Genomic DNA, 23,596 nt, shown 5'->3' on the forward strand with positions numbered 1-23,596 from the left:
GTATTTGGGTTATTCTTCCCTCCTTCCTCGCCATTCCTCCCACATCAGGGTAAGATGGCATGCAGCTTCTTGTCATGGAGGGTGGGACAGAGGGAATCCAGAGCCACCACGGTGGTCTTCTGTGGATTCCTAATGTCTCTGCTATAAAACTGGTCCCCAGGTTCTGCAAACTGGTCAGCTATTTCACAAGGGAAAGTTTGCAAAGCGCTGAGGGGCCAGGAGTGGCCCCAGCAATAACAGCAAAAGCTGGGAGCTTCTCTTGAATATCTTTAGTGGCTACCCCAGGCTACCCCAGGAAGTTTTGTCTCAGTGGAAAACCTTGGGAATTGCTCAGGTACTTGTAGCAAATGAAACAATAGTTGATTAATTCTTTAGTGACGTGAAGCTCTAAGTTTGGGATCCTAAACTCCAGCCTGTTTATCAATAGAGTTGAATTACTCACTCTGAAATTTTATTCTATTCCAAATCACACAGGGGCCAGTGAAATAGCTCAGCGGTAAAGACACCTTCTGCCAAGCTTGAGGACCCAAGTTCCATTCCCAGAAACTGCGGTGGAAGAGAGAAGCCCCTGTATTGTTTTCTGACTTTCAAGAGTACCGCAGTGCCCACAAACAATAAATATGAAAAGAGGCTTTAAAAGCCACAGAAATGACACCTGCTAATAAAAAGGCAACAAAGGCAACCTGGGGGTTGTATTAACTTTATTTTAAGTATAACATGGAATGAGTTGTCAAACAGACAGATTTAGTGGCAAACTTTTGTAGTTCAGCTAAACAGATTGTTTGAGGAACTGCTCATGTTAAGCCTTTGGATAAAGGCTGACTGGATTGCCAACAAGTCTAAGGTAAAGAGTCCTTTACATGTGTGCAAATGGAAACACGGTTTCTGAAACAACAGACATCTTGTTCAGTCTTTGGTAGCTTCTAAACCAACTTGCCTGTCGTGGATAGCATCATCATTGCCTCTAGATCACGAGCTAATCCAGACTTCTGTTTCACACAGTACAAAGGTCTTTATTAGGTATTGCTAAAGATGCTGAACTGATTTCATGGCCCTAAAATGGTTCATAGGAGGAACAAGTCAATATCAAGAGGTTTTAGTGAAAAACATGACATTTCTGATACTATCTTTTGGCTTTTTTTGGTTGTTGTAGTTGCTGCTGTTGTTGGTGGTGGTGGTGGTATTTGCAATACTGTTTTCTTTCAGACCTGTGATAAACAACTGGTTCTGGTGTAGGGCTAAATAAAGGGGGAAATTGCAAAACATTTAAGTCCACTTTAATTTCTCCTTCAAGGGGAATGTAGCATTTCAAAATTCCCATGGAGGAAATGTGTATTTGCATAACTTTGCTGAGTAAAAGGCTGCCAATGGGGATACTGGCACTGATCTTCAGTTACTAAAATATTTGTGTCTGGTGTTGTGGCAACGCACAGCTTTCAAACAGTTATTGAAATTAGACTGGGGATTTCTGCAGAGCCCATCAGACTTCATCCTTCTCTGAGGGCTGTGTGCAGTTTGACACTGGCCTTGTTAGCAGTGCTTATCAGTCTGATTGCAGTTATCATAAACAATTTTTAAGAGACCGTCTTCTGATTTCAAAAGTTCCATTTTGGCATTTACACACTTACAGGTAGTGTTTCTCATCCCACTGCATGTTAGTTAAGTAAAACCTTCTTAGGAATACTTTTCTCTCCATCTTAATGACTTTATGACTTTACATAGGGACCACGGGTTGGAACCTGGAGCACAGTATGAGCAAGAACAGTGGCTACGTGTTTAAGCGTGAGAAGGGCTGTTAGTGTTTCATATGGTGCGTTATAGAAGAGTGCTTGATTTCTGTATATGCAGTTAGGCACCGACAGAGGCAGTTAGACACCATTGAAAGTGCATTGAGCATCGACTTTAGACCCTCCTCAAACAGTTTGGTGAACTTGTGGTTCTTTGTTGGAACCAGTTCACCCATGAGCATGCATAAATGAGCACCGGTGAATAATAACAACTGCCTTTGCTACGGATAGTCCCCAGAAGTAACAGTGACAGCAGCAGTACTCACGCATACCCAGTTCACCCAGTGAGCACACAGTCAGTGTCAGAGACTGGGCTGTGGGAAACTCCATATTCCCCAATGTACTGTGCCTTCACTTGTGCCTTGGGAATTGGACTCCAGATCATGCAACCGGAGTCAACACTCAAAGAGACTTGTGGTTTGCAGCTGTTGGGGTTTTCAATTTCCCACTGGCGTCTTCACACACTGACAATGTGTGACAGTGACTTTACACGTTAGGAAAAAGAGGAGGTTTTACCATCAAGCGGTTTATCTTTTTTGTGTGTTAACGGCCCATCTTTGCATAGCACATAGTGGAATGTCAGAAGTGGATCTTAAATAGCGGATGCTTATGTATCCACTGGTTCACAACAATCACAACTGATCCTTGAGTGGTAGAAAATACAGTGAGTGAATGGACAAATGCAACTATTAGGGAGGCATTGTATTTTAGCAGAGCCACACTAAGCACAAAGTAAATATGCACTGATTCATTGAAAGGATGGCCTCTGACTCTTAAAGAATGAAGCTTTTGTTTCCTTTTTTAGCACTAAAACCATGTCCAACCTGGAATTGAACTTAGGGACTCACCATAGCATACTTGTAAAGTTTCTGTGGAATCTGTGACTATCCACGTCCCCGAGGGCCAAGTTACAGGGCAGTGCGAGAAACCCACTGTAAATAAAGAGAGGTGGACCCTGAGCCCTTCCTGGGTTAGCGCACAATGTGCAATCCCACAGGGCACACATTCGTTCTTCATTTCCAACGTGGTTAGGAACCATTTCTTTCTGGACACTGTGGCCCAAGCTCCTATCTATCTAAGACGGATCCGAGTTCATTCTTCCCAGGTCCTTCTTTCTGCCTCAGGAGGTGCAGTATATGTTCATTCTTGGTTAGTTCTGCTGGCAGCTCATTGGCCTGAAAAAAGATGAGATGGCCATTAGGGAAGTCCCCCACTGGTGTAATTCTGGGGACTCAAAGGGGGTGGGCCACTCCAGGCTTTGGGTCTCCTAATGAGAGTAGCACTTGCTGTTCTCTCAGCTTGAGATGGCTTTATATTTAGCCAGATCTTTACTGTCCTGGAGGCTCAGAGAGGGCAGGGCCTTTGTCTTGTAAATCGCTGCTTCTCAGCACCACGTCCAGCAGGTTACATCTAATAGCTGTTCAGTGAATTGTAAACAATATGTAGTTTATTATATTAGGTGATTTGTACAGTAGGGAGCACTCAGGACAGGATTTTGTTCTGCCCACATTCCAACTTTTTATTATTTTTGAGACACATTTTCTAATTTACGGGAAGGAGTCAGTTCTGACCTACCACATTGGGTCCAGACCTTGAACTAGGTCATCAGGCTCGTTGGCAAGCACCTTTGCCTGCTGAGCCGTCTCACTGGCCCCACATTTATTATTTTCATTTGTTCAGATTATAGGGTACAGTGTGGTAACTGATTTAGAGATATAAAGTGTAATGGATGAATCCGGAGGCTTGGCATCTCCACTTCCCTAAATATTCACTGTTACTCTGTTGGGGATGCTTCAAACATCTTTTAGTTCTTTATAAAACACAGAACACATTGTTGAAAACCACATCACCTGTCGTGTGACTAGAGTTTATTCCGGAAGTACTCTCTGTACTTTGTTCACCCTCCTCCCTGCTCTGAGCTTTGCTCTTTATTCTCCGACTCAATAAAAGCAACTGTTCTAGTTTCCAGATGTACGGAGGGGCATGTTGCAGTAAGGCAGGCGTGGTCTGACGAGAGAGCAGAGTCAGGCAGCCTGCAGAGTACCCAAGAAGGAATAGTGTCTGTGGCTGCAGCTTCCCACAGGGCCCCGCAAATCACCACCGAACTGATCACTGTGCTGCCCACGGAGGCACGGCTTGAGGCACCGAGGGAGCTAGCTCCTCCCACAGCAAGCCACCGAGGGAGCTAGCTCCTCCCACAGGTGTGTTATAAGGGGAGTAATTCTTGAACTTCCACGATTTCAGGACCGCTGTGCACTCTTAAATATTATGGAGCACTCAAATATGTTTTTAACTTAGAGATGAAATCTGAAAAAATGTATTTCTTTGTCAATGAAAAATAATAAATCCACTAAGTTTGGCCATACAAAATATACTCTGGGGGCTGGAGAGATGGCTCAGCGGTTAAGAGCACTGACTGCTCTTCACAGGGGTCCTGAGTTCAATTCCCAGGAACCACATGGTGGCTCACAGCCATCTGTGATGAGATCCGATGCCCTCTTCTGGTGTGTCTCAAGACAGCTACAGTGCGCTCACATACATAAAATAAATAAATGCTTCTTTTAAATATATAATTTATTAAATATATTAAATATATTTATTTAATATTTATTATATTAAATATATTTAATATTTATTATATTAAATATATTTAATATTTGATATATTAAATATATTTAAATAATACTTATTAAATATACAATTTATTAAATATATTAAATATATAATATAATATTATATATATATATATATATATATATATATATATATATATATCTCCTCGCGAAAGCTGTGGCGATGTCTTTGGTGGCCACAGATTGGTACCTGGGAGAGGAGGACCTAGTGTCTACACAGGTCCCTGCCTGCAGGCAGCCTTCTTTGATGAGGCACCAAGGCTTTCAAGAGCTGCTTCCTTTTCTTCTCCTCCCCTCCCCTCAGCTCTCTATCTCTCCCTCCCTGCCCTTCCCTTTCTCCCCAGCTCCCTATTGTGTAGCAGTTGCCATCCTGAGACTATGAACTTCTTTCTAAAAGGAAGCTCCTTAAACTGGGGAAGTAAGCACAGTCTTGGTCACACCAGGACTACTGACAGGAGGGACTCTCCAATCTGCAGAGCTGCCTGCAAGTCAAGCAGAGAGCTCCAGGATGCGGCTTTCATGAGCCTTCACCCCATGCTGGCGTGGGGTGGTAATAATACAGCTGCCTTGGAGCCTTCTCTGCTACTATAGGCAACCCTTCACCCGTGCTCCTAACTAATGTGAGCTCCCCCGTGCTCCTAACTAACCTGTAAGCAGCCCTTGACCTGTGCTCCTAACTAACCTGAGCTCCCCCGTGCTCTTAACTAACCTGTAAGCAGCCCTTCACCCATGCTCCTAGCTAACCTGAGCTCTCCCGTGCTCCTAACTAACCTGTAAGCAGCCCTTCACCCATGCTCCTAGCTAACCTGAGCTCTCCCGTGCTCCTAACTAACCTGTAAGCAGCCCTTCACCCGTGCTCCTAACTAACCTGAGCTCCCCTGTGCTCCTAACTAACCTGTAAGCAGCCCTTCACCCGTGCTCCTAACTAACCTGTAAGCAACCCTTCGCCATGCTCCTAACTAACCTGTAAGCAACCCTTCGCCATGCTCCTAACTAACCTGTAAGCAACCCTTCGCCATGCTCCTAGCTAACCTGAGCTCCCCTGTGCTCCTAACTAACCTGTAAGCAACCCTTTGCTGTGCTCCTAGCTAACCTGAGCTCACACTCTTTGCTTCCCAGGTTGGACTTCGGTGGCTTCATCCTCTGAACTGTTGTCAGTTCCTTATCTGAGGATGAGTACACATTTTTCAGGCTCTCCAGGACTAGGGTCAAACTCCCCTCTTCCCCTCTCCTCCTTTCCTTTCCCCTTTTCTCCTCTCTTCCTCTCTCTCTTCCTGTATATGTGGGTTGGTTTTTTTTTTTTTTTTCTTTTTTGCTACATAGTCCAGGATGGGACAGAATTCCTTAGTTTTCTGAGTGCTGAGATTATAGGCCTGTGCCACCATGTCAAATTAAGACATAGTTTCGAATTAACATGGGATCTGGAAGCATATCATGAACCACTTTGTACTTCGTTGCATGGAAATCTACAGGTTTTAGCATTAGATACAACATTAGGAACACATTAGCTTACTAAGCCACGTAGGCTGCACAAATATTGGCAAGTTGTTTTTTTGGTTTTTTTTTTTTTTTTGTTGTTGTTGTATCAAAAAGTCACGTTTAGTAAAATTACTATTAATTCATCAGAAAAGACTCTCTGGACTGACAAGCTATTAAGCCCAAGTGTTGTTCTTCCAAATAAAACTGGGGCCAGGGAGTGGCTCAGCAGGTAGAACTTGGGTTCAGGCCTTACCCATTGAATTCAATCCCCTGCCCAATCGCTGGGCCCCACACAGTAGCCAAGAGTAGCCTCTGATCTCCACACACACTGTGACACATGGGTGTCACACATATGCACAAAATAAATAACTCAAATAAAAATGATGATTGATTTAAAAAGTGGCCACTTCCCCCTGCAATTCCAGCATCTGCACAAGAGTCTTTCTTGAGACAGCTGAGCTCCTGTGCATGGTGACTGGACTTACTTTTCACCGTTTCACAGAAATATACAAAGCATGTATTAAGAGTCAAATTTTAATAAATTTACTCTTTTCACTGCCATCTAGCAAAAAAAAAAAAAATAGCAAAGCGTATAAAGCAACCAGTTTAACCATCGTTCGCCCTGGGAAGCTTGGGCAGGTCTCCCGTGTCCCTGCGCTTAGCTCATACCATTCTGTACTGTGTCTCCTTCCTTGCCCTATTCCTGCTCGGAATCCTCAGCCCAACGAAAGCAGAAACTGTAAATTATGTCCCCAAGGTAGAGCACAGTACACAGTATCCAGTAGGTAGTCAATAGAGATTTGTTGCATGAATAATTGAGAGCTGTTGTATGTCTGTGATCCTAGGACTTAGGGGGTAAAGACAGGAGGATCAGGTATTCAAGGGCATCCCCGGATGCAGGAAACCACCACCACTACCACCACCACCACCACCAACACCAGCACCACCACCACCAACACTACCACCAACACCAACACCACCACCACCACCACCACCAACACCACCACCAACAACAACAACACTACTACCACCACCACCACCACCACCACCAACAACAACAACAAAAATAAAAAAAACTAAACTAAAGAAAAACCAGAAAAAAAATCTCTTTCAAGAGTTCTAGGTTGCTGCTCTAGTTACCTTGCTTCTGAAGCTGTGATTAGAGACATCACCACCATCACCACCAACAACATTATTACCACCACCACCACCACCACCAACAACTTCTCTTGGGTCTGGTGGGCAGATGAGGTCCCAGGACTCTAAGGCTTTCTGCAGTATGAGCCTCCATACCTAAGTTCAGTTCCTCTAGGGAGGATGAAAGCTCAGCATTCTGTGCCCCGGAAACTACCCATGACCATCCCTCAGAAGCTAGTCCACTAAGGGACAAGGCAGGACATGCACGTTTTCTGTTTCTGTACCAAGGCATTAACGGTGTTCCTAGTCTTAGTCATGGATAGCTCACCAGCAAGGTTTGATTTCTCCAAGAGTTCCGGGTCTGAGTCTGGAGATAAGATTCCAAAGAAAGGCAATTGTGACTTCAGCTGGCTTATCACCCAGCCAGGCCATCTCAGGAAAATAAACTTAGCTATCAGGGGAAAGATAGGCAGAAATGATAACAGAAAAGCTTTCTGCAAGCAGTTCATTTCCCCAGGAATGGGGAAATGGTCCTTCTGTGTGCTGGGTACAATGAAGACGGGGGCCTTGGCCTTGCATATTATTCCTTTGGCCCTTCTTAACGGGCTTCATGTGTGTGCGTACTGTGTGTGTGTGTGTGTGTGTGTGTGTGTGTGTGTGTGTGTGTGTGTGTGTGTGTGCTGTATGCACTGATACATGCACTGGTATGTACATGGAGGTCAGAGAAAGGAGCCCTCCTTTATCCCTTTTTGTCTTACTGCTTTAAGGCAGAGCCTCTCCCTGAGATGGGAGCTAAGCTGGCAGACAGCAAACCCCAGCAATCCTGCCCCACCCCACTCAGTGCTGGGGGTACAGCAAACCCCAGCAATCCTGCCCCACCCCACTCAGTGCTGAGGGTACAGCAAACCCCAGCAATCCTGCCCCACCCCACTCAGTGCTGGGGGTACAGCAAACCCCAGCAATCCTGCCCCACCCCACTCAGTGCTGAGGGTACAGCAAATCCCAGCAATCCTGCCCCACCCCACTCAGTGCTGGGGGCGGTACAGCAAACCCCAGCAATCCTGCCCCACCCCACTCAGTGCTTGGGGTACAGTAAACCCCAGCAATCCTGCCCCACCCTCTTCAGTGCTGGGGGGTACAGCAAACCCCAGCAATCCTGCCCCACCCCTCTCAGTGCTGGGGGTACAGCAAACCCCAGCAATCCTGCTGTACTGGCTGGTTTTGTGTGTCAACTTGACACAAGCTGGAGCTTTCACAGAGAAAGGAGCCTCAATTTCAGAAATGCCTTCATGAGATGCAGCTATAAGGCATTTTCTCAATTAGTGTTCAAGGCGGGAGGACCTATTGTGGGTGATGCCATCCCTGGGCTGGTGGTCCTGGGTTCTATAAGAGAGCAAGCTGAGCAAGCCAGTAAGTAACATCCCTCCATGGCCTCTGCATCAGCTCCTGCTTCCTGACCTGTTCGAGTTCCAGTCCTGACTTCCTTTGGTGATGAACAGCAATGTGGAAGTAAGCTGAATAAACCCTTTCCTCCCCAGTTGCTCCTTGGTCCTGATGTTTGTGCAGGAATAGAAACCCTGACTAAGACACCTGCCCCACCCCCCTCAGCACTGGCGTACAGGCAAAGGGAGCACATGACATGCTCTCTGCCCTCCATGGCTAGTTCCAATTGCCAACCTTACAAACCTAGAATCACCTATGAAGAGAGTTTCAGTGAAAGATTGCTAAATCCTGCTGGACCGTGGGCATGCCTGTCACAGACTTCTCTTTAATTGGATTAACTGTGGTGGAAAGACCCATGCCACAGTGGGCAGTGGCATTCTCTGGGCTTGGGACCTGGACTGAGTAAGAAGAGGATCTGAACGTGACATACGAATGCACTCATTGTTATGTGTTCTCAACTGTGGGTGTGATGCCACTGGATGCTTTAAAGTCCTGCTGTCTTGACTTCTGAGCTATGGTGAACTGTAACCTGGAATTGTGAGCTGTGAGCTGAAATAAACCCTTCCTTCCCTATATGACTAATTTTTATCACAGTGACGGCAGTCCGAATACAACAATGGGCTTCTCTTTAACTTTCCAGTCTGCACACAAGACAGACATCAAGTAAGAGGACATACAAGGACAAACCTTTTTACTGTGATTAAAAATTCTCTGACTTCCAAATTTGGTTCAATTCTAAGGATTTAGGATAATTAAAAACATGGATTGGTGATGTAGAGGTGATATGCGATCCTACTGATAGCACGTTCCCCTGATCAAGTCGCTAAGCATACATTAGTAAATCATAAGATGTAATTCCCCTGCCCCACCTCCCTCAGTGCGGGGTGTGTGTGTGTGTGTGTGTGTGTGTGTGTGTGTGTGTGTGTGTGTGTGTGTGTGGTGGGACTGACAGGAAGGCTGTAGGCTTCCAGGACACTGACATTCCTAGAGTATATACTTACTAACACCAATGACCACCGCCTTCTCTCTAGCAGGAAGCCACACCATTGTAAGCTTCTGATCCCTTGCCCCCGGCTCCTGAGTACTGGCCTTAAAACTATGAACTACCACTACTGGTTTATGTCTGACAGGGGGATCCTACATGTTATGCATGCACTCTGCCAATTGAGCTACGTCTCCACCCCCAACGTCTGCACATTTCATATGAGTAAATGGGTAATAAGGGTTTTAGCACAATTCTCTGGGTCTAAATGTGCTGGCTAGGAATGACTCGTAACTGTAACCCGGCGTGCCCTTATTGTGTGTTAACTATGAAAATCGAGGCAGGCGTCTGCGAGATGCTTGTCTCGCCTTGTGAGGAGGTGGGGTCTTTACACAGATGCCCATGCGATTACAGGACAGGTTGAGTGAGTACCTTGTTTCTCAAGGCTGGATCTGCCCCTGCTTCCAGGAGCAGGGCAACTGTTTTAACATTCCCACTGAGCACTGCTGCGTGGAGAGCCGAGGTCCCGTTCTAAGAGAGAATGAGAGCATGTGTCAGGAGCTGAGCCCAGCCCTCAGCGGCTTTGCCTGGCTTTCATCACACTGTGTGAGTGACAAGAGCAGCACAGTCTTACTCCCGGGTGTCTTCCCCGTACTTCCTAAAGTCTCATCAGCACAATTAGGGGTGGGGACCGATACTGAGCCCAGCAGATCTTTATTAGATGTTAGCAAGAAGGGGGTCTAAAAGTGGAAACGAAGGAATGTTTCCAGCGTGGATATAATACACTGTCATCCCAGGGAAAAGGTTTGTATGTCCTGATGTATCCCAAGGGCACAGCCATGCCACAGTGTCAACTTAGAAGAGAATCAGTGCCCTCTATTTAACAAAGCAGGGTAAATGCTTCAAATCAACAATCGGCTGGCTGTCCGTGGGTTAGCTTAACCCACTGCCACTTTTCTCTTATGTCCCGAAGGCGAAGACTATTTTGCACATTTTATATTGCACACACCCAGATATAAAATGTTATCAATATTACCCATGAATTACCACTATGGATGGCAGCCACATTTGTTTGCTGTCAGCTTCTCTGGATACCTGGGGATGGCAGAACTGGCCTGCTGCAGCAGGAACTGCAGGTTCACAGAGCCAGTGCGCCTGGTGACTCACGGGGGCAGTTGCTGACTCTGTGCTGGGTACACAGCAGCACAGAAATACTTCCATCCAAAATGACTCAAACCTAACGAAGCAGTTCCAGTCTCCGGATACACGTTTACTGAGGTTCCCAGATGTTTGTGGCTAATTTAATACTTAAATTAACCAAGCAGAGCGGGTCTCTCCTGAGGATGATGGAGACACGGGGTATCCTTTGATGTCCCAAATCTTCCAAGCGATATCAATAGTGCACTTTCCTGTCTTTATCGTCAACTATACTATTTGTTCCAGGAAGACTAGGTATGAGGAGACTGTTCTATTTACCATCTCCCCATTCCACCTGGACCCATGGACCCCCATCTGATGACAACCCAGTTCTCTCCCAGTTCCAGTATGTCTTGTCTAGTGTCTATCTTATTTTGACAGAATGGCATAACTTCTTTTTAGGTCGTACCTTCAAAATACCGAGAGTAGGGGAGAATTTGAGGAGCTCCTTGATGACATCGTTATACCCTTTGTTGGCTGCCTTCAGCAATGCTGTCGTGCCATCCTGAAGCAGAGGGGACACAGGGACTATTGTTAACATGTTTGTGCTGGCTGAGGACTAAGGTCAGTTGACAAATCAGCATGTCTCAGTCTAGGGCAGATTAAAGCACAGGGGCAGTGATTCTGCACGAGGGCGCCATCCACAGTGGGGGACTGCTATCTGCTAAGTCAGACATACCTCTAGGCCTGGAGAACACTGTCAGGGACAGGGTGACTTCAGGACCATATGTAAGCTATTGATTGACCCAAAAGGCCTCCTCTGCTCTTCATGACTCAGCAGAGATTGTTTACCTGTCTTTAATAATTTATGTGTGCTATTGTTACAGCCTTGGAACTGTATTCTGTCTTGACTTCACCTGCCCAGTGTATTTATTTGCCTGTGTATGGTGGTGGTAACCCGGGAAGAATAGGCTACCAATTTGATTACTCTTTTAGAAAATGCATAGATAACTTTAAAAAAAAAATCCATCTTTAGTGATTATTAATTATTTGGCTCAAAAGAGACTTTCTAAATCATCAGTTTCCTGTTTGCTTTAACATATCAATGGCGGTGCTGGGAGGCCGGCTTCTGAGCTGTCTTCAGTCAGCCAGGAGAGGAGCCTCTGGAATGGGAAGGAGGAGAAGGGTGTGATAGGGGAGTTTTCTGATCTCAGAGGTGACAGGAACAGGAACAGCGCCTTCATATTTCCCCTTCCTGAGCTTAGGCTTCATAGGCACCTTTGTAAAGGTGCCAAGGACAGATGTCAGACACAAGGAGCCACCAGGCTCATAACCTAGTATCCGTCGAATCTCCCTCCTCTGGGCAGCCTGCTACAAGCCGGCAGGGTTAAGGGCAGATGCCTGAGGGATGATGCCCAGGGATTTGCAGCAGCGAGAGCAGCGGGGTGCACCAGGGGCTCTGCCTGAATCCACTTCATAGGTCCTGCATGTTCCTTTCATGCCCTAGGTTAAGTAATCCGTACCCCTTCCCAGCTCCTCCAGAAATCGTATCAGATGGAGGAGGGAGAAGCTGACCACACCTGCAAACTTTCTGCTCAGTTGAACTTTGTTTTCCTGCTCAAGAGCAGAGTTGGAAGACCAGTCTGCAGGTGGGAGGTGGGGGGGGCGCTGTCTACTCACGTTGCGAGCGGCATCACGGTCAGCTCCCCGCAGCAGCATCACGCGCACCACCTCGCTGTGACCCATCTGGGATGCGATCCACAGCGGCGCGGTGCCATCCTGTGGGGAAAAGAAGGTGGCCGGTGTAACAGGGGTCCAGTCACACATCTACGCACTCGGAACACCAGATCTCTGAGTCCGAAAGATCCACTCTCCAGCTGATCTGCGTACCCAATAGGGGTAGAGACGAGGCTGAGCGGTGAACCTGGGACCACGGGATGGCGTTCGTGCCTGGGCGACCTCACACCGTTCATGCCTAACTTGTCTTATACAAGCGGTCTTTCCCCACTTCTCTTTAGAGACAGAATCTCAAGTACTTTAGATTGGATGCAAACCCAATATATAGCCGATGACCAGAGGATGACTAGAATCCTCGCATCCCCTGCCTCTACCTAGGGAGTGCTGGAATTACACCACCATACTATGTTATACAGCACTATATTGAACCCAAGGCTTCCTGCGTGTAAGCAAGCACTCTGTTACTTACATCCCTATACGCCGGGTCCACGGGGAATCTCGAGGACCAGAAAGGCCACACGGATTCAGAAAGGCGCCCCCTCCCCCACACCTGACTGGTAGCCTGGTCTCTGAGAATGAGTTCCCTTTTGGAAAGAAGAGCAGGAAGAGGGTGGAGGATCCAGAACTGGAAAAACTGAAGCCATCATGGTAATATATCCCGAGACTCTGGATTACCATCTACCGATGGTAATGAGGACAAAAGAGTGAGATGATACAACGATAAACTAAGTCACATCTTCTGTCGTAGGGAGGAGGAGTTTCAATCCAAGCATACCAGCTGATGTTGGAGCACAGTCTCCGTAGATTGCCATTCTGGCAAAGATCAGAGGGTGGACTTTCGAGCTGGGTAGTTGAAAACAGCAAATTGAAAGGCCAGGAGGATCTGAGGTAAAGAGAATGTTGGTGTCTATGTCTTGGTAGAGGTGGGGAAGGAGGACCTCAAACAAAGAACAGAGAGCTAAAGACGCTGAGCCTGCTTCATGCTTCCTTTACACTGCTCTTGGTCTCCTGGATATACTCTTTAAAAAAAATATATATATATACATATATATATTTACTTATTTCATGTATGTAGGTACACTGTCACTGTCTTCAGACACACCAGAAGAGGGCATCGTTCGAATGGTTGTGAGCCACCATGTGGTTGCTGGGATTTGAACTCAGGACCTCTGAAAGAGTAGTCAGTGTTCTTAACTGCTGAGCCATCTCTCCAGCCCCTGGATCCACTCTTGAGGGTGGATGTTATCATTAACAAGGTACAATTTGTATTAAAAGCGCACATTAAAAGTACAAACTAAAACATTGCTTATTATCTATAAAAGAACTTCCACAATTTTCCTTTGATTTCTCAAATTCATTTTGTCTCTGTTTTCAAAGGAAAGTCTAGAGGAAGAGATAAGGTTGAGATTCCTGTACAATTGCACGTGAGAGTGAATGAGAAGTGTGCCCATGGCCTAGGAGAAGGGACCAACTTTGGTCAAGCTCATAGATGGGGGTCATAGCTCAGTTGGGCCTTGAAGGAAGACCAGGATTTTGTCAGGTAGCAGGACAAACATGCATTTCCGTGTCATGGACAGGTGTGGTGTGTCACGCAGAGTGAGGGTGCCTTGGCATATGGTTCTAGACAGGATCCCCAGAGACAACAGAAGAGGTCTGAGTTCCTGCCTGCTCTGGGTCTGTTTTGTCCTTTGTGGATGTCTCCACCAGAGGGCAGCCAGGGAAGGGAGATGGGCTGCCTTGTGAGTGTGCTTGTCAAAGGTTGTTTTTTAGTAAAATTGCCCATAGAAAAGCGCTGAGACATTCCCATTGAGAACAATTATCACCACTGTCAATTTATAACAGTCACGGCAATGCTCGGATCTATCACCTTGACTGGAAAGAACAGCAGCAAACACCCAGTCAGCATTTCTTGCTTGTGAGACTGTGCTCCTCAGCCTCTTCTGCAAACGAGTGACCTTGCAGACACTACTGGGGACCAAGCACATGCAAAGGCGATGAACACGACGATCCCAGATGCTTAGAAAAGGCTGCTGGAGCTGAGCACTGTTTACCATGAACAGCGCAAACCCTTGACTTAGACTTCTGGTTCCTGGAGCTCTTCCTCTGGATTTCATTTACCAAGTCTCCTGGAGACGCCATACCAAAACTGGATAGGGAGTAGCCAGGCCCTACCGACTGGCTAAGGACATGTGGGGTCTCTCGTGTATCTCAGTACTAATGACCACTTCTCCAGATTTGACATGGAAACCCAGAGAGTATGTGTCCGATCATACTGTCAAGTCCAACCATTTACTCTCTAGGTGACTAAGAGAGTCCTCTCTTTGTCTGTCCTGGACCTTGCTATAAACTCACAGAGGTCCACTTGCTCCTGCCTCTTGAGTGCTGGGATTAAAGGTATCACCACTCCCAGTGCCTTCCTTTTCATGATAAAGGTGGAATACAAGTCAATTTGTTTCTCTTTTCTGGGATTTTTGGAGTGAGTTGGAATGGGCAAAAAGATATTTAAATATTTGTGACCACTTCTAGACAAAAAATTGTTTAAAAATGTTTTAAGTGGAACAAATCAGTGTGAAGTGGAAGTTATGCACTCCACATCTCTCTCTCTCTCTCTCTCTCTCTCTCTCTCTGTGTGAATGGGCAGGTGTATGCTCATAATACACATGAGGGCTCATGTGCATGTGTATGTACATGTGCATATGGAGGTTTAAAGAAGAAAAACGAAAGAAAAGTCAGAGGCAGTGGCTGACGTTTAGCATTGTGTCCACGCCCAGTGAAAGAAGATTTAGACTTAGGCCGTAATCACAGGGAAGAGGACAAACAGATGATAGGCACGTGGGGACTGGAGGCCAAGGAAAGAGCAGGAAGTACGAGGGCTGCATTAGACATCAACCCAATAAATCGTGATGTGTTGCCTGAAGGTTTTAACACTGGCTGATAATTACAGAACAAACTCAAGATAGCTAATAGGGTAGCTTTTGCATTTCCTACAAAATCTATTGCTGTTTGGGCTACATCTAATACATTTTACAGGTGGAGGGTTATATACACCATTCATGTTAGAGACCAATCTATAATCTTAAAGAGGTTTCTAAAACCTGCTTAGAAAAAGACAGCAACCCACTCGGTTCCCAAGGATCTGAACACATACACGAAATGCTCTGTTCTCCCTGCTTCTATGGCATTCCAGTCCGTAGGCATGACCGTTTCCTCTGTAGGTTTTCACCCTCATAGTCTCGGGGACCAATTCTGTTATTAGAGGGGTGGCCAGTTTAAGACAGAAGTAACTACGGTAACAAGACAACTTTGCTACCAGTGTTAGTCCAACCCACAAGCACTGCGATAAAACACTTACTGGGAATATTTTATATCATTTTCATAGCAATTCTGGAGGGATGTCACCATTGCTATCTTGAGTTTACAGATGAAAAGCAGCTGAGGCCCAGGGAAAGGGAATCGCTATCATGTAAAACTAGACTCTCACTCCCTGTGTAGCCTTTTGACTTCAGCACCTCTGCCTGAAGACTTGAGCTGGCTCCACAGCCACTCTCCATCTCCCTTCTTGTTTCCAGTCATGGGCCATTGGGGGCCACAGACCTCCAGACCTCCCTGGTGCTTTGCCCAAGTCACAGTGTATTTTCTGGTAGTCAATAGGCTTTTCCAAGTGCCCACCGTGTTCAGAGGGAATAAGATGGCCAGTGCCCTCCACCAGTGTTCTTCTGGGCTCTGCTCCAGTATCCACATGCTTGGAATCCTATACCAGTCTGGAAGCTCTTGTCTCTCCCACTTCACACATGCCCCCAACTTTGGACCCAAGAGAATAGCTACTTTCTGGGTTCCAGCAATTCTGTGTCCAGATGAAGGCTTCTGTTGGGACAGTGGTTCTCAACCTTCCTAATGCTGAGACCCCTTAATACAGTTTCTTAGGTTCTGGTGACTCCCCGCCCCCAAGCAGAAATTATTTTCATTGCTACTTCATAACTGAAATTTTGCTACTGTTATGAATTGTGTTTTTTTTAAATATAAAGGGTTTGTGTCTTTGTTTTAAAGATTTATTTATTTATTAAGTACACCGTAGCTGTCTTCAGACACACCAGAAAAGGGCATCAGATCTCATTACAGATGGCTGTGAGTCACCGTGTGGTTGCTGGGATTTGAACTCAGGACCTCTGGAAGAGCATTCAGTGCTCTTAACCGCTGAGCCAACTCTCCAGCCCTACTGTTAGGAATTGTAATATAAACATCTGTGTTTGCCAATGGTCTTAGGTATCCTCTGTGAAAAGGTTGTTTGATCTCTCCCCAGAGGGGTTGTGAGACACAGGTTGAGAACCACTGCATTAGGGCATATACCCACTAGCTGGTCTTTCTATCAAATGCTGTAGAAATACCGACAAGCAAAGGAGGAGGCCTAGGTAGACAAGTGAAACAGTGTCAGCCTAATGCTGGGAAAACAAGGCCAGGCTTGGCCGCTCTAGAAACTACTGCTTTAGTGCTGTGGGTGAGTTGAGCTGGGAGAAGTATGTCAAGTATGTGGTTAAGAGAACAATGGCTAAGTGGACACATTCACCACTGATTAAAAACGTTCTCCTTGAGAAGGACGTGTGGAGGAAGAAACACAAATGAGTTTCCCAGGTGACCATGGACTTCCATGATCCTTGCAACACTTGACCTATGGAGCAGGAAGGAACATCTCAAGCTGACACTGTTCTGACTGTGGCTTGCTCTGTGATCACAGTTTCTCAGCACAAAGCACTAAAAAGGTCTGTTTAGTTCTCAGGAGGGAAAGTTATTAGGAGAAGCCATTCTTTCTATAGTGCTGACTCCATGACATCACATCAAATGTCATAGGAGGGATTCTCAGCTACTCCATTAGCGTCTTGTCAAAGATGTTAATGGAAGGACTCCGCAGAATGGTGTATGTGTGTTGTGTGTGTTATATATTGTATATGTGTGGTGTATGTGATTTGTGTGTGCATGTGTGTGCTGTATATGTGTGTTGTGTGTGTATTGTACATGTGTGTTATGTATATTGTGTGTTGTATAGCGTATGGTTGTGTGTTGTGTAGTATGTGTGTTGTGTCTTGTGTGAGGTGTGTATTGTGTATGTGTGTGTTTTGTGTGGTGTGTGTTATGTGCTCTGTGTGTGTGTGTGTGTGTGTGTGTGCGAAGATGGGTGTCATAGAGGTCAGAATGGGTATGTGTGCAAGTGTGCACGTATGTGGACTAGTATGATAGCCTGAGTTTGAACTTCAGCATTGCATAAAAGCTGGGTGTGGTGTCATGTGCTTCTAACCCCAGAGCTGGGGAGGGAAAGGAGGGAATCCCTGTGACTCACTGACCAGATCCTCTAATAGAAAGTTCCAGGCTCCAGGGAGAGACTCTGTCTCAAAAGAGAAGGTGGGTGGCTCCTGAGGAAGGACACCTGAGATTGACCTCTGGCTTCTGTACTCATTACAGCTGTACACACACACACACACACACACACACACACACACACACACACATCAAATTTATGGAAACATTAAGAACAGGCACACATCCTTGTCCTTACTCCATACTCCACAAATTCAGGAATTTTCTGATAAAGACTTAACGAGCTATTGGGGATTTCAGAACAAGACACCAGCTCCAGACACCCAGCTTGTAACGTTGTACCCTGTGTAAGCCATTTTAATGAGAACTTTAAACCTCTGAATAACTCATAACCCAGCCAGCCATGCTTGCTGCCTTTTGTCCTGTTTGTGATATTTGTTTTCCTAGACTGAAGTCAGCAGAGGCCCTATCTTCAGAGATGGCGGACGTGGAATGACTGACCTAAATAAGTGAGTCTCTAACTAGAGAGCCGTAGGCTCCTGGCACGTACTGCTGAGCCGAGAACACCACAGCTTGCTTACAACAAAGAGGAAACTTTTCATTGCTCCCTCACCTTAAGTAATTCCTGTTTTTATAAAACAGGTTTCCTGAATAACAATCTTTTCAGACCTGGGCTCTCGCCGTTCCAAAGCGTTGTTAGAAACGGTCTTTGGAAGGGTGTGTCCCTGGTTTTTTCACCACAGGGAGGGTCCTTGACCTCCTGGGCCAGGTTACCCACCGGCCATCCAGGTGAGCCTCACTCTTGAGGAATGCAAACAGCTGGTGTGTTGTGGTTACTGCTGCCTTGCTGCTCTACTTAATAACTTCCTGGTTTCAATGACAGCAGGTGACTCAGTTCACGCCCAAGTGCACATGCACCCATGCAGCCTTTGAAATATCAATTCATATCAACTTGGGGGTTGTTTTTAAGCAAAGAAGACTGTAGGAATGGAATAATAAAATATATTTTACAAACAGACCGGTTAAAGTGACAAATTATTTTGCAAAAGTATAATGAAAGAAACCTGGCAATCTTAATAATCTCTGGCTTCCAAGGTCACAGGGAACTTTTGGTCATAGGACCTCCACATCGAATCCATGCCACTCCAAGCCCACCAACTCCTGTCATTCAATATGACAGAAGGAAGCTTCTGAATCAAAATAAGAAGGGCTAATGAAATACTAAACTCCGACTTCCAAACGACAGCCTCAGCAGGCCTGATGTGCAATGTTTTTCTTTTTCTTTGTGTGTGTATGTGTTCTTGTATAGAGGTGTGTGTGGGTGTGTGGGTGTGGGTTTGTGATTGTGTGTGTGGGTGAGGGTGTGTGTGTGAGTGTGTGTGTGAGTGTGTGTGAGTGTGTGTGAGTGTGTGTGTGAGTGTGTGTGTGAGGGTGTGTGGGTGAGTATGTGTGTGTGTGGCTGAGGGTGTGTGTGAGTGTGGGGTGAGAGTGTGTGTGATGGTGTGTGTGAGTGTGTGTGTGAGTGTGTGTGTGAGTGTGTGTGTGTGTGAGTGTGTGTGTGTGAGGGTGTGTGGGTGAGTATGTGTGTGTGTGGCTGAGGGTGTGTGTGAGTGTGTGTGTGAGAGTGTGAGTGTGTGTGTGTCTGAGGGTATGTGTGTGTGAGTATGTGTGTGAGTGTGTGTGTGTGAGTATGTGTGTGAGGGTGTGTGTGTGAGTGTGTGTGTGAGTGTGTGGGTGAGTGTGTGTGTGTGGCTGAGGGTGTGTGTGTGTGTGTGTGTGTGTGTGTGTGTGTGTGTGTGTGTGAGTGTGTGTGCCAAGAGTTCCCTACGGGTGTAGTTCCTCAGTACAGGTCATGCTTGCTTTACTGAAGCCAGCTCTTCATCCTTGATGTGCGACCTTTTCTTTTTTTTTTTTTTTTTTTTTTTTTTTTGGTTCTTTTTTTCGGAGCTGGGGACCGAACCCAGGGCCTTGCGCTTCCTAGGTAAGCGCTCTACCACTGAGCTAAATCCCCAGCCCCAACCTTTTCTAACCTGTATTTCTAGAGCCATCTAAAGCTAAGGGAATCTTTAAAAGTCTAAAATGCAAGTTTCCACTTGTAGCTAACCCTGGTGAAATGATGACTGCTCTAGAGATACTGATGCTCTGCGAGTGCAAGGGGATTGTCAGGCACATCCTTCCCAGCCTCCTGATGTACAGGTGAAGGCCCAGGGACCTTGGTTTGCTTGTCAGAATTACACAGCTGGGCCCACAAGATGGCTGGGTGGGCAAAGGCACTTACGGCACAAGCCTGATGACCTGAAGTCAACCCCTAGAATCCAAGGTGGAGAAGAGCAGACCATCAAAGGTTTCCAATGTATTCTGTAGCACACACGCTCACAAATAACACACTTAATTAAACTTAAAACTTCACAGAGCGAAGCAGGTGTGGTGGTGCATGCTTGCAACCCCCGCATATGAGTGTGAGGCAAGCCTAGGCAACTGAGTGAGACCTTGTCTCAAAGACAAAACCAATCCCCAACAACTGAACCGCAGCCACTGGCAGTGCTGGTGTAGAAGTCTAGATTGCTGACAGCAAGCCTACTATACCCAGACTCCATTCTCATTCCTTATACACTTAGGTTAATGAAGACCCAAGAAGCTTTTGGCCAGGAACACAGACCAGCCTGAGGGTCCACACCAGGTCAGTTAAAACAGAACCCTGCTTAGGAAACTTTGACTTTTCTAAAAGACAACAACAGCAACCCTCAGAGCAAAGCCTTCCTAACCTCAAATGCAATGAATTAATCAGAGCACAGATGGCTCCTGCAGAAAAGTGAGTTATGCTACCTCACATTTATCATATATAAAATGCCCCAGTGTTGAATTCCTGAACTTAAGTATCAGCTGATTGATTGCCAGATATCAGATACTGGCAAATGAAACCCCGATGGCAGTGTGATTGTGAGCGATGAAGGTATAGAACCCACTTATATTTTCCTGATTTCAAGGTTCCTCTTGGGTTTCTGGGAAAGTGTTAGACGGGAGCTATGGCAGCACATCAGGAGAGAGACCAGGTAGGACTTGCCTCTGTTTACCTATGTCGCAGGTCAGCCAACTCTCTTTATTTCAGCACAGTCATAAATTATTTGAAGAAAAGGTGGCAGAGTATGCACTTGACCCCAGACACCGAATACTTATGTTTTTCAAAGTACTGACCCGTGATGTCAGTTTGAGTTCAGAGACACCCAGATGACCTCAAAGCACAGACTAGGAGACGTCTTAATCAAAGTTAATGTCTCATTACTGAGGCAGGATTGAAGACTGCCCATGGTGACGGCTGTTCCAGGCCTGTGCTGCTTAGAATCCCTGCCATTCCCAGCCTTTCGCTCCAAAGGACATTACCTGCCTTGGCTGGTTGACTTTTGCTCCTGAAGACAGCAGAAGTCGGATGACATCCAAGTAACCACCTTGGGCAGCCAGGAAGAGGGCAGTGGCTCCATCCTGAGATAACAGGGGTTTAGATTCAGCTTTCATGTTTATTTCAGAAGAAAAGTAAAAGTTCACGACAAACGTTCCTCATTTGCATTCTTTTTTTCTGTTTCTATTCTTTTGCCAAGTAATAGCTATTAGATAAACAAATTATACAGAAGTGTGTGTGTGTGTGTGTGTGTGTGAGAGAGAGAGGGGGGGGGGAGAGAGAGGAAGAGAGAGGAAGAGAGACAGGGAGAGAGAGAGAGAGAGATATGTGTGCTCACTTGCACACACACACCCCAGAGAACCAGAGGCAGAGAACAACTTCCAGTGTCTTTCCTCAGGAAGGTTCTGTCCACTTTATTGCTATAGGGCCTCTCACTGGCCTGAGCCACCAAGTGGATTAGCCTGCCTGGCCATGGATCCTGAGGGATCTGCCTGTTTTTGTATCCCAGGGCTGAGATTGCATGCATGAGCCATCACATCCAGATTTTCAAAACATTTTTTAAAGGTTTATTTTATTATATGTGTATGAATGTTTTGTCTATACCTACATGTGTGCATGACATGCATGCCTGGTACCTTTGAGAGAGCCCCAACTAGGAACTTCCCACCGGGCCTTAGGGAGGGTCCCTGAGTCCCCCTCCCTTCCCAGTCAATTAATGTAAAGGTCACCAGAACCACCAATCATTATGTGCCTAGTTGCTGTGGCTATAATCTGCCCTCAAAAATTGTATAAAAAGCTTATGAAAGAGAGAGAAAGGGTTGCCTCTCCTCTGGGTGCAGGATGACCCCAGTGTGCTGCAAAATAAACCTCTTGCTTTTGCATCGAACTCCATTCTCGAGTCTCATTTAGGGGTCTCCCGGTAGCTAAGGCTCCCTTTGAGTCTTACACCCCCAGAGACCAGAAGTAGACATTGGATACCCTAAAATTCAAGTTACAGGTGGTTGTGAGCCACCATGTGCGTGCTCAGAACAGTACTTGGGTCCTTCGATTGAAAGGTTTAAAAAGCAACACATGATTTCCACTGCCGAGCTATCTCTTCATCTTTCTGGCAGGAGCCAAGTTTTTGTTTGTTTGCTTGTTTTTTTAAACTAATTATTTTTTAGCATGAGTTCTGGGCATCAACTTCAGGTCTTCATGTCTGGAAGCGAGTACTTCTGAGCCATCTCCCCAGACTCCACTTTCTGTGACTTTACGAACTGGGAGTTAATATTGTTTCCTTGTCGATTTTCTTGCTCCTTTATCTATGTCCCCTCAACATGCAGTGTCTCTGTGTATTAAGGGGTTTGGTAGTTCAGTGGTAACCTAGCCCAGCATGAAAAAAAATGATTTGAGAAAAACTGTCTTCAAAAGGCTCTTTCCTTGCTGCTCCTTGCCAGCCCAGCAGATGCCATGACACCTATAAACACAAAGGGCAATCTGCACAGAGCTCAACGCAAGGATTCCAGTCTTGCTGTCCTTTCTATGTTGAGGCTGGGGGCTTCTTTTGTCTTCTTTCTCCGAAATAGGTTTTTCTTATTTCAGCAAGATTATTCAGCAAATTCAGGTTGTATTTGTCTAGTTGCTCACTTCAGAATATGTGCATGCATAGCAAGCTCTGTTGTTTCTACTCCATCGCAGACAAGCTGGATGTGCCCCCATGGAGTTAACGCTTAGCTAGTGGTAACACCTTGTTCTGAGAATGCTAATGGTAAGCTGAAACCCCAAACATTTTCTGTGCAAGTCCAGCAGGTATGTCACACCCTCAGAGACCAGAAGTAGGCATTGGATACCCTACTGGAGGACACTGGATTTGCGCAGGGTGTCTGCTAAGCTACCAGACTATGCTGGAAACAATCCTTGAAACAAAGTAGCCAGAACACACCTTTAGGCAGATGTTTGATTGTGGTTACAAATTTTAGCTGCTTCTTAATGTATCAGCACAGAACATTCCCCACACTCTTAGCTGCCACTAACCCTGTAGACTTTTCTGAGATAGAATTCAGGTTGAGTCTCTCACTGTCTCAAAGTTTAGTTCCTCTACCCTACCCTATCCTATCCTGTTTTGTTTTATTTTATTTTTTGATACAGGGTTTCCACTCTGCAGCCCTGGCTGGCCTGGAACTCACTAGGTAGACTCACAGAGATCCACCTGTCTCTGCTTCCCTTAGTACAGGGATCAAAAGTATATACCAGGTCAATTGTTTTTATAGAAATATTTATATTATTTATGGAATATTTTATAGAAATATTCCACTTTACTAAAAGTAATCAGGAATTTACAGCACATGCCACTTTCTTAATTCACGGATTAATTGAGGAGGATCTACTGTGACTGGGGACTCTGCTGAAGTCTTTATTTCTGAGAGCATTCTAGAAGGATAATTGTCTAGTGAGTGCAAACTTTTTTTTTTTTCGGAGCTGGGACCGAACCCAGGGCCTTGCGCTTCCTAGGCAAGCGCTCTACCACTGAGCTAAATCCCCAACCCCGAGTGCAAACTTTATATCCACCCTTGAT

General features: G+C 45.8%; 1 protein-coding gene across 7 annotated transcripts in view; it reads right to left on the reverse strand.

Moving 5' to 3' along the window:
• Nucleotides 1-684: 684 nt before the first annotated feature.
• Nucleotides 685-23,596, reverse strand: part of Ankrd29 (ankyrin repeat domain 29) — a 57,946-nt gene continuing 35,034 nt past the window's right edge. For 6 of the 7 annotated variants that reach the window (XM_039097019.2, XM_039097021.2, XM_039097024.2 and 3 more), the window contains 5 exons: nucleotides 21,027-21,125; nucleotides 12,279-12,377; nucleotides 11,068-11,163; nucleotides 9,894-9,992; nucleotides 685-2,962 (listed from right to left, as the gene is read on the reverse strand). In XM_039097019.2, coding sequence (XP_038952947.1) covers nucleotides 2,855-2,962; nucleotides 9,894-9,992; nucleotides 11,068-11,163; nucleotides 12,279-12,377; nucleotides 21,027-21,125 — 501 coding nt within the window. In that variant the 3' untranslated portion in view covers nucleotides 685-2,854. The remainder of the gene's footprint in view (nucleotides 2,963-9,893; nucleotides 9,993-11,067; nucleotides 11,164-12,278; nucleotides 12,378-21,026; nucleotides 21,126-23,596) is intronic. The other variant, NM_001190372.2, reaches the window with a different exon arrangement.

The sequence above is a fragment of the Rattus norvegicus genome, chromosome 18 (genome assembly GCF_036323735.1).
Source record: "Rattus norvegicus strain BN/NHsdMcwi chromosome 18, GRCr8, whole genome shotgun sequence".
NCBI classification, from domain to species: domain Eukaryota; kingdom Metazoa; phylum Chordata; class Mammalia; order Rodentia; family Muridae; genus Rattus; species Rattus norvegicus.